This window comes from Mercenaria mercenaria, chromosome 2 (assembly GCF_021730395.1).
Source record: "Mercenaria mercenaria strain notata chromosome 2, MADL_Memer_1, whole genome shotgun sequence".
In the NCBI taxonomy this organism is placed as follows: domain Eukaryota; kingdom Metazoa; phylum Mollusca; class Bivalvia; order Venerida; family Veneridae; genus Mercenaria; species Mercenaria mercenaria.
The window spans coordinates 104,304,273-104,316,212 of record NC_069362.1 but is presented as its reverse complement, the minus strand read 5'-3'; the positions used below and the strand labels follow the sequence as shown (position 1 = coordinate 104,316,212).

The 11,940-nt window shown below is 33.0% G+C and overlaps 1 protein-coding gene across 1 annotated transcript; it reads left to right on the top strand.

The window, feature by feature from the left end:
• The first annotated feature begins 355 nt into the window (after positions 1 to 355).
• Positions 356 to 1,324, top strand: LOC128549870 (low affinity immunoglobulin epsilon Fc receptor-like). Its single transcript, XM_053527547.1, has one exon. The coding sequence runs from the start codon at positions 356 to 358 to the stop codon at positions 1,322 to 1,324; it is 969 nt and encodes a 322-aa protein (XP_053383522.1).
• The last annotated feature ends 10,616 nt before the right edge of the window (positions 1,325 to 11,940 follow it).

Here is an 11,940-nt window from a genome sequence, read left to right as displayed (position 1 = left end):
GTACAAATTAACAAAATGCAACGGTAACACGGTATACCAAATCCTTAAGCTGTTATCAAGGAAAATCGTTCCAAACAGACGTGGAAACCAGTCTCAAAATATCTTCGTAGATATTTGTTCGTTTTTTTGGAGAGTTCGCATTATGTGAATTTAACCGCTTTGTAACAGATGTTAAACTTGTTCTGTGTGATATGCAAATTTCCCGTATTTCCTTGAAATTTCGAAAAAATCCAGAATTTCATAAGAATAGAACACTTAGGCGTTATTTTTTTTAATTCAGATAAAAATGTTTGATTAATGAATGCGAAAAATGAGGATTATTTTGCAATGCTTTTTCTTTGCGACAAGAAGTGTCATGAATGTTGAAGGTAGTACTTCTCTGAAACGAAGGCTTGGGGTTTTGGAACAGAGGATGAATGTGGTAGAAGTGCGCGTGAATACTGACCTCGAACGAGATATTGAGGCGCTAAATAAATCGCTTGTTTATACAAAGGATCAAGTTTGTTCCAATAAAATGCAAAAAGGAGACAGACAGGAGATAAAATATCACTCTTCTAAAACCACTGAATTGCAAAGGTTTGATAAAGCACGTGTATCTATAGGATTTGCGAATGAAAAGAAATGGCTACGAGAGAAAATAGAGATATTTGAAAACGTCATACAGGAACAAGGACATATGATAAACAAAAGCATTTCTGAAATCAGAAGTGATTTAAGAAGTCACGAACAAGCAATACATGCAAAAGTTGTCGGTGGATTGCAAACAAACTTTAACACAATGAATGCAAGTATGATCAATATGGAAAAAGATATAGAAAGTAATATGTCTTCTCTCAGTTCAGAGATTGTGGACATTAAAGAAAATGTAAGCGCCGAAATAAAACAGACTTGCACACTTATGTTACACAAGTTAAGTGCTGAAATTCAAGAGAAGGAGAAATTTATAAATGAACAAAGACTTGAAATAAACAAATTAAAACAAAGTGTAGACCAAATCAGTGGCTTTTTGTTATCATGTCCCACAGGGTGGACTCAATTCAAATCATATTGTTATTTGTACGTTGAGGATACAGTAACGTACGATAATGCACGAGAGAAGTGTTCATCACAAGGAGCAAGTGTAGCTGATATTCAAAGCAAGGAGGAGAACGATTTCATCTTTAAATTGTGTACAGACAGTGGACACGATTTTGGTGTTACATATAACGTGGTCTGGATAGGATTTACTGATGAAGTAATTGAGGATGTGTGGATATCTGACAGGACGTGTAGTAAAGCAACGTACACGTACGTACAAAGCAGAGATAGATGGATAGATAGATAGATAGATAGATAGATAGAGAGAGAGAGAGAGAGAGAGAGAGAGACAGACAGACAGACAGACAGAGAGAGACAGACAGAGAGAGACAGACAGACAGACAGAGAGAGAGAGAGAGAGAGAGAGAGAGAGTTTATAATGTGCAATTATGTGTCATCTTAAAAGCTAAGTTTTAAAAATGTAAAAAAAGATAATCTTTTTCAATGACTTTTTAGCTCACCTGAGCCAAAGGCTCAGGGTGAGCTATTGTGATCACTCACCGTCCGGCGTCCGTCCGTAAACTTTTACTTTAAAAGACATCTCCTCATAAACCGCTAGGCCAATTTCATCCAAACCAGAACAAGTAGAGTGACGTCACACCAGTCTAATTAAGAAACGCGTTCTAAGTTTGAATATATAATAAGCGACGCCTTTATAAACGTTTGTTTTTACTTTCAAATATTTTTTCTTTAAAAGAAAAACACGATAATAAAACGGTTAATTTTTTTTTATTGAAACAGATGAGTTTAACAATCTGTAAACAAATCCGTGGTAAGACTGATATACATGACGGAACTATTTGAATTGCGCATGAAATGATTTATTTTGTCAGTCTCAGCACTCGGTTGATCTTTGTGACTTTCGATTTGTGGTAATAATAGTCTGGCGAACGTGTTCGCCAGCCTAAAAACGGAAAAATATTAACTTAAGTTTGTCACAAATGGTCATATTAATAACCTTCATCTTGATTATTTTGACACACGAAAATAAAAAAATAAGTTGTATTATAAAAGTGATCTCACAACAGAAACAGTAATAATTTCTACTACTATGTATTTACTAAATATAGTGAATGTGTCTGTAAAATAGAGCGCATGTCTATGTTAGATATAGCTTATGCGTCTGTTAAATAGAACGTGTGTGTCTGTTAGATAAAGCGTAAGCATCTATTAAATAAAGCGTACGCATATGTTAAATAGAATATACGTGTCTGTTAGACACAGCGTATGCGTCTGGTAAATAGATCGAATGCGCCCATTAAACAGAGCGTATGTGTCAGCTAGATATAGCGTATATGTCTGTTATATAGCGCATGCGTCTGTTAAAGGGGGATTGTCAGATTATTATGAATCATTGTTTCATTTGACAATGTTATATTACCGATGATAACTGGAAGCAAACATGACCATCCATTTCCAGCTTAAGTCAGGAATATGTACTATACATGTATACTATATACTTGCAATGAACAACAAAAGTACATTGATATACTAACTGGTAATTGTCAAAGTAGCCAGTATGTACCCAGCCAGAACGCATGTGATCAAGGACCAAAGTGTTCACTAATATGCGAGATGTTTCCATTTTATTTTATGCATTTCAAGAACAATTTCTACAGAGACGAATAGTTAGTTTTTTTATCAGAAATAGTTTTTCTTATTATTGTTTATTTGATTGTTTATTCATTTTTCCCTGTTACCCTGTTTTGAAATATAATTCACAACTGCCGACAGGGTTGTCATTAATAATCAAATACATGTAATCGTGTAACTTATACAGCCACAAGAATAAAATGTGAAATTTCCTCTTTTGAGGTGCATAATGACACCATTTTGAGGGCAAGAATATGTGATTGTTACATTGGTCTTTTACATTTTCAAGTATAGTTCAGTACATTGTAATCATATAGTATAACTATAATTTACCAGAGTCTGAGTGCGGAATGTGGCTCTCAGTTTAAATAATTACATCTAGACTGGTAAAACAGTCCAAAAAAGGTACCAAATTTTATTTTCTACTTACAACATTTCCATAGGTCTTTCTTATCTACATTTGCAATCTTAGACAAATAATAGCGCATTTCGTATATTTAAGAAATAATAATTTCCCAAATGTAGTTTATCGTAGAATAACCAGAGTTTTGAGTTCTTACGCTTAAGAATATAGCACGAAGGCCGTAGGCCTGAGTGGTATATTTTTTCGCATAAGAACGAAAAACTCTGGTTATTCTACGATAAATCACACTTGGGAACTTATTATTTCGATTCTAACACGACATAATAGTATCAATAGTGTTAGAAACAATGGTAACTACTTTTTACGACCATGACACGCACCTTGATCGGATGACGTCATTGCACGCGAGTGGTTTATTGCAGAATAACCAGAGATAGATTTTGCTCTACATGTATGTAGGTTATTTGCTAGTCGTGTTAGAATTGAAATTCGACTGTTGAGTGAAAGTATTTGTTGAAATCCCGGGCCAGGTTTCATACCAGCACATTACATGGTGTCCACTTTGAGTGTACAATGTATTGAATTCATTCTATGTATTATACTGTGAGGATTTTATACTGCAAATTTATTCTAAAATAGAATTCATAAGAATTCACTTAATTATAAAGATATAAAATTTGCCGTCATAATATTATAAAAAGGAATACCAAATAATATTGCATTGTTTACATGGACAATATAATTAATCATTGATTACATCATGCTATTTTTTATGAAATGCATCCATAATAAATTGCACTATAACCAACTTGGTGCTTGCATTTTGTTTCAGTAGTTATATACTATTGACGAATTAAATTTTACTGACCGTGACTACACGACCTCAAAGAATTATTAGCGAGAATGGCATTGCAAAGAAAATAATACTACAGCAGCAAAAAGCATCGTTTCCACAATCTCTATTTTATCTTGAAAAAAAAGAAAGTACTGTTAACACCAAGCCAAAACATAAAACACATGTGATGGTAATTAATATGCAAGATAAATATATCTGGCTGACCACTAACTGAGTATCCAATTTGCTGATGACTATTAATTATTGACATGCTGGAGTGCTAATATGTTTCCCTGGGAAATGAACATCCCCCTTTAAGTAAAGCATTTGCGTCTGTATAATATAAAATAAACACACCACACTTACAATGTAGGGAGATGGCAATGTGTTAAATTAAGGAAGATAAAAGTTGCAAGTTGTTGTTATCATAGTAGTTACTAATTAGAAGCATTTACGTTCAGAAAATGTTACTTAAATACATGGAACATGTGCTTTCCTTTTTATATCAATTTATGTAAATCTATACTGTGCAATATTGATAAAGCCAAAGTATCGCTGCATTTGTGCTGTTTTTTTTTGCAATACATTTGGCACCATAATATAGTTCACTTGAATGTTATACCGCCTAACATGTGCATTCCTTTCTGTGTAGAAACCAGTTCAGGGATCAACAGTTACATCATATTGTAAAGACGTTTTAACCCTTCTCATGTTGGACACGATTGATTCTGCCTTTCTGACCAGTGTAGATCTTGATCAGACTGCTCATCTATGCATTTGTTCAATAATGTTATCAAGTCAAAAAGGGACAAATTAAATCAACTGAACACAAAACTGATGCGCATGTCTACTTGATGTTCATGATGCTTAACAAGTTTTATTTGAAATAAAGGGAACTGTATGAATTGAAATGCACACGCAAAATGTATTATTCGCTCGGCATTAAAGGACTAAACCGCTGAATGGATCCCTGCTGGTCTTTGAATTCTTGACCGGTATGTACGCCTTAGTGAGGGACTGTGGAATAAATGATATGGCGTATATTGCTTTACAACGTGTGGGAGGTCGTGGGTTCGATCCCCGGCCGCATCACCAAAGACGTAAAATACGGCACTTGTAGCTTCCTCGCTTGGCGCTCAGCATTAAGAGGATAGTGCCAGGACTTGTCAGCCCGGTGTCTGTATAATGTGTCTGGGTGGGGTATCATGCCACGTGTCTACGGCATGATATTCCAGTGAGGCAGCACTATAAAGTTGGGCATTGAGCTCACTGTACAACACTGCGGTCTATACTCTAATATGACTGAAAAATTGTTGAAAAAGACGTTAAACCCGAACACACACAGACACACATTGCTTTACAACACAATCAATATACAAGATGTTGATGTTTAACCACAGTGCATCTAAAAAATGCAGTAAGTTACATAAATATGATCTAACGACGACATAGACCAAAAGATTAATCAACTCTGATGAAATAAATATCAAAGTTATTAGATATTCGTTAGGAAAGTAAGACTAGAGGATAAAACAAAATATACATATATGTATATAAAAGCTTTATTACATAAAGAGAACTCTTTCAGGTTAAATATCAGAGCTATTTTACATTTACAATACGTACAAACAAAGCAAAAATCCGGCCTTATTTTCCTTAAGAAAACAACTGTCAGAGTGATTACATTTAATAGCTATTGCTAGTTAAAAAACACAACATAAATCATGGCTTTATTTTCCTTAAGAAAACAATTGTCAGAGTGGTTACATTTGATAGCTAAAGCATAGCTTTATTTTCCATGAAATAACAATTATCAGAGTGATGTTACATTCAAAAGCTATTGTAAAAAACAACATAAACCACGGCTTTATTTTCCTTAAAAAAACAATTGTCAGATTGGTATATTTAATAGCTAAAGCATAGCTTTATTTTCCATGAAATAACAATTATCAGAGTGATGTTACATTCAAAAGCTATTGTAAAAAACAACATAAATCACGGCTTTATTTTCCTTAAGAAAACAATTGTCAGAGTGGTTACATTTAATAGCTAAAGCATAGCTTTATTTTCCATGAAATAACAATTATCAGAGTGATGTTACATTCAAAAGCTATTGTAAAAAACAACATAAATCACGGCTTTATTTTTCTTGAGAAAACAATTGTCAGAGTGGTTACATTTAATTGCTAAAGCATAGCTTTATTTCCAATGAAATAACAATTATCAGAGTGATGTTACATTCAAAAGCTACTGTAAAAAACGACATAAATCACGGCTTTATTTTCCTTAAGAAAACAATTGTCAGAGTGGTTACATTTAATTGCTAAAGCATAGCTTTATTTTCCATGAAATAACAATTGTCAGAGTGATGTAACATTCAAAAGCTATTGTAAAAAACAACATAAACCACGGCTTTATTTTCCTTAAGAAAACAATTGTCAGAGTGGTTACATTTAATAGCTAAAGCATAGCTTTATTTTCCATGAAATAACAATTATCAGAGTGATGTTACATTCAAACGCTATTGTAAAAAACAACATAAATCATGGCTTTATTTTCCTTAAGAAAACAATTGTCAGAGTGGTTACATTTAATAGCTAAAGCATAGCTTTATTTTCCATGAAATAACAATTATCAGAGTGATGTTACATTCAAAAGCTATTGTAAAAAACAACATAAACCACGGCTTTATTTTCCTTAAGAAAACAATTGTCAGAGTGGTTACATTTAATAGCTAAAGCATAGCTTTATTTTCCATGAAATAACAATTATCAAAGTGATGTTACATTCAAAAGCTGTTGTAAAAAAACAACATAAATCGCGGCTTTATTTTCCTTAAGAAAACAACTGTCAGAGTGGTTACATTCAATAGCTAAAGCATAGACTTATTTTCCATGAAATTACAATTGTATTCAAAAGGTATATTGTAATGCTAGTTGAAAAACACAACATAAATCACGGCTTTATTTTCCTTAAGAAATCAACTACCGGAGCGGTTACAATTAATAGCTAAACCATAGCTTTTTTTCCATGAAATAACAATTGTCAAAGTGATGTTACATTCAAAAGCTATTGTAATGCTAGTTAAAATAAAACATAAATCACGGCTTTATTTTCCATGAAAAAACAACTGTCAGAGTGGTTATTTTCAATAGCTGAAGTAATGATAGTCAAAAAGCATACGTCACTACTTTAATTTCCATGAAATAACAATTGTCGGAGTGATTTTATGTTCAAAAGCTATTGCAATGCCAGTCAAAAAAAACACGACACAAATCATAGCTTTATATTCAATGAGAAAACAACTATCAGAGTGGTGACACATTCGATAGCTTTTGTAATGCCAGTCAAAAACAAAACACAAATCATAGCTTTATATTCAATGAGGAAACAACTTTCACAGTGATGTTAATATCGATAGCTATTGTAATGCTAGTCATAAACAAAACATAAATCATAGCTTAATCTTCAATCAGAAAGTAACTGTCAGAACAGTTTTACATTAAATAGATACAGTATCTCTAGTAAAAACAACTAAATATAAATCACAGCATTTGACTTCTTTATCATTATGTATCAGAGCTAATATTCACAGTCTAATATTCACTAGCTGCAGAAAGACTAGAACATAAAACAAAACATGAATACATCAAAATGTTAATATATCAGGTAAGGCAACTGTTTTAATATATACATTAGACCTATGCAACCTTTACAAGGTACAGTAATGCTTGTTAAAACAAAACGTTGGCTTTATTGTTCATGTGGGTGATGTTGCATTCACTATGATTATAATGCTACTTACAATCACAATCCAACCATAACAGTAGGTTACTCATTACCCCGTCGTATTATGAGGTTTAAATTCAGATCTCAACAAAAACGAAAACAATGTTCTCTATCTTTTAGATTAAGAAAGAATCTTCATTTTAATATCCACATAATGAACTTAGATTTTGGGCGTTTGTGTGGAAAAAATGTAACGCATACCTTTTTCAGTCTACGTAAAGGGCTAGAATAATATTTCCGTCAAAGCAAAAACAACGAAGGTATTCAAACGTCCAAATTATAGTTCAAGCAGAAGATATAACATTAAGTGGCAACGGCTTAAATATTTATACATTAAACACTTTTTATAATATTTCTGTATATTTTTTAAAACAGAATTTAACATGTGCCATTACTAAGTTCATCATTTAAAACTTATCACAAACAAGCAAATATGACCAAGGTACATGTTACACTGTCGACAATTATTATAGATGACAACAATGACGACTTTCGTCCAGGTGTAATAAAATCCATTTCATTGCTCATACTTGTATTTCGTTGCTGTGAAAGGAGCATGCACATACACAAAATACTACATATTTAAGACTGCATTTGCCGTTTAATTAAATAACCAAAGGAAACAACAGTTATATTATGTCAAGTCAACATTAACCAATTCGTGCTGCTGTTTTACAAACAAATGTTTTAGGAAGATAACATTTATAGTCGTTCCATTTGTCATAAGGACTTTCAAGGCCAAATACAACACATTGTTGACCTGTGCCTCCATCTGGTTGGTCAGACCTCTAGTTTCTGTAAATATATACATAATTACATAAGGCAAGTTGTTGCCATATTGTTGTACAAAATCGTAAACGAATATGAGTACAACTGCAATGCATGAAACGACAATACAGACTGAAATTCTTCTAAATATTTTGAAATAACAATGATGTTATACATGTTTTTGAGCAGAAAAGAAAAAAGTAAATTTTCCTTATACTTATACTACGTTTTTAAAAATATAACATTTAGTGTTGCACATGTCATTTTGAACTTTGAATATTGAAAAATAGCAAACAAATACGGTCTATCTAACAGACACATGTATATGCTCTATTAAACATACCGCTATACCCAATTAAACAGACACGTATACTCAACTTAACAGATATATTAGCTCTTTTGAACAGGAACATACGTTCCATTTAGCATACACGCACTATCTAACAGACACATTTTCTCTCTTTAACAGACACATACGCACTTTTTAACAAACACGTAAGATGTATTTAACAAACATATACGTTCCATTGAACAAATACATGCTCTATCTAACAGAAACATACTCTTTATTTAACAGACACAAACGTCCTGTTTAAATTACACATATGCTCTATTTAAAATAAATATATACTTTCCATTAAACAGACACATACGCTCTATCAAACGGACTCAAACGCTCTATTTAACATACTCGCTCTACTCAAAAGATCAAACGCTCTATTAAAGATAAGCTTAAGCTCTACACAAGCTCTATTTAACAGACACACACGCTCTATTTAACAGACATATACGCTCTATTTAACAGACGCACAAACTCTATTTAAAAACACATGCGCTCTTTTAACTGACGCATACCCTCTACTTAACAGACACATGCACTATTCAACGTACACTTACGCTCTATTTAACAGACAGTCTCTTCTAACATACACCTACACTCTACTTAACAGACGCATACTCACTAATAAACAAACACATACGCTTTTTTTAACAGACATGTACGCACGCTCTATTAAACAGACACAAAAGCTCTTTTAAATAGACATATAAGCTCTATTTAACAGGCATATACTCTCTATCATACAAAAAACGTTTGCTCTATTTAACAGACACACTCCATTTAAGAGACGATCGGACTCTATTTATCAGATGCATACGCTCTATTCAACTGACACATTTACTTTATTTGACAGAAACATACATTCTATTTAACAGACACGTACCCTCCATCAGACACTTTTGCTTTATTTAACAGACGCATACGCTCGATTTAACAGACGCATACGGTATATCTAACGGACAAATATGCTCTATTTAACAGGCGCCTATGCCCTATCTAAAAGATGCATATGCCACATCTAACAGACGCATACACTCGGTTTAACAGATGCATACGTTTTATTCAACAGACACTTACGCTACATCTAACAGACACATACATTCCATTTAACAGATGCATACGTTATTTCTAACAGACACATAGGTTCTATTATACAGACGCATATGCTTTACTTAAAGGGGGATGTTCATTTCCCAGGGAAACATATTAGTACTCCAGCATGTCAATAATTATTAGTCATCAGCAAACTGGATACTCAGTTAGTGGTCAGCCAGATATATTTATCTTGCATATTAATTACCATCACATGTGTTTTATGGTTTGGCTTGGTGTTAACAGTACTTTCTTTTTTCAAGATAAAATAGAGATTGTGGAAACGATGCTTTTTGCCGCTGTAGTATTTTTTTTTTGCAATGCCATTCTCGCTAATAATTCTTTGAGGTCGTGTAGTCACGGTCAGTAAAATTTAATTCGTCAATAGTATATAACTACTGAAACAAAATGCAAGCACCAAGTTGGTTATAGTTCAATTTATTATGGATGCATTTCATAAAAAATAGCATGATGTAATTAAAAAATAATCAAGGCCTTCGAGTGGTTTATCGTCTGATTTACCACGGTTTCGAGGGCAGATGCGTAGGAATTGAACCACGAGGGCGTTAGCCCGAGTGGTTAAATACTGAAGCATCTGAATGATGAACCGTGGTAAATTAGATGATAAATCACAAGAAGGCCTTGATTGTTTTCATTCTGACATGCTCATTGATATATTTTAATAAATATTATGCTGGGCTTCATTAACGCGAGGAGTATTGTATCGGACGTCATGCGGCAATTTGACGTCATAATTGACGTCATAATGCTCTCGCGCGTCAACCGTTGTTTATCGCAGAATAAACAGAGCTTGATTTTCTTCTTTGTCTAACTGGAAATCAAATCGAGCCATGTTAGAATCAATGATTAATTATATTAGATAACTATTATGTATACACTGGTCAATATCAAATCGTGAATGTTATGTGCGTTGTCTGCAAATGTTCTGTATATACGATTTTTTAAGTTAAATTAAATTTCGTACTAGATCATAAGTCGACGTACACTTTTGAGGATGAGACGGGGCAGTTCAGCCTTTGAATTGGAATTCACGCCGACTGGTAGACATTTGATTCCGTGTCCATGTTAACAATGCAATATTATTTGGTATTCCCTTTTTATAATATTATGACGGCAAATTTTATATCTTTATAATTAAGTGAGTTCTTATGAATTTTATTTTAGAATAAATTTACAGTATAAAATCCTCACAGTATAATACATAGAATGAATTCAATACATTGTACACTGAAAGTGGACACCATGAAAAGTGTTGGTATGAAACCTGGCCCGGGATTACAACAAATACTTTCACTCAACAGTCGAATTTCAATTCTAACACGACCGGCAAATAACCTACATACATGTAGAGCAAAATCTATCTCTGGTTATTCTGCAATAAACCACTCGCGTGCAATGATGTCATCCGATCAAGGTGCGTTTCATGGTCGTAAAAAGTAGTTACCATTGTTTCTAACACTATTGATACTAGCTATTATGTCGTGTTAGAATCGAAATAATAAGTTTCTAAGTGTGATTTATCGTAGAATAACCAGAGTTTTTCGTTCTTATGCGAAAAGATATACCACTCAGGCCGTTTGGGAACTTATTATTTCTTAAATATACGAAATGCGCTATTATTTGTCTAAGATTGCAAATGTAGATAAGAAAGACCTATGGAAATGTTGTAAGTAGAAAATAAAATTTGGTACCTTTTTTGGACTTGTTTACCAGTCTAGATGTAATTATTTAAACTGAGAGCCACATTCCGCACTCAGACTCTGGTAAATTATAGTTATACTATATAATTACAATGTACTGAACTATACTTGAAAATGTAAAAGACCAATGTAACAATCACATATTCTTGCTCTCAAAATGGTGTCATTATGCACCTCAAAAGAGGAAATTTCACATTTTATTCTCGTGGCTGTATTAGTTACACGATTACATGTATTTGATTATTAATGACAACCCTGTCGGACAATTGTGAATGATATTTTCAAATCAGGGTAATAGGGAAAAAAATGAATAAACAATCAAATTAACAATAATAAGAAAAACTATTTCTGATAAAAAAAA

Coding starts and splice junctions, on each gene's coding strand:
- LOC128549870 (XM_053527547.1), top strand. CDS start 356: ATGAATGTTGAAGGTAGTACTTCTCTGAAACGAAGGCTTGGGGTTTTG.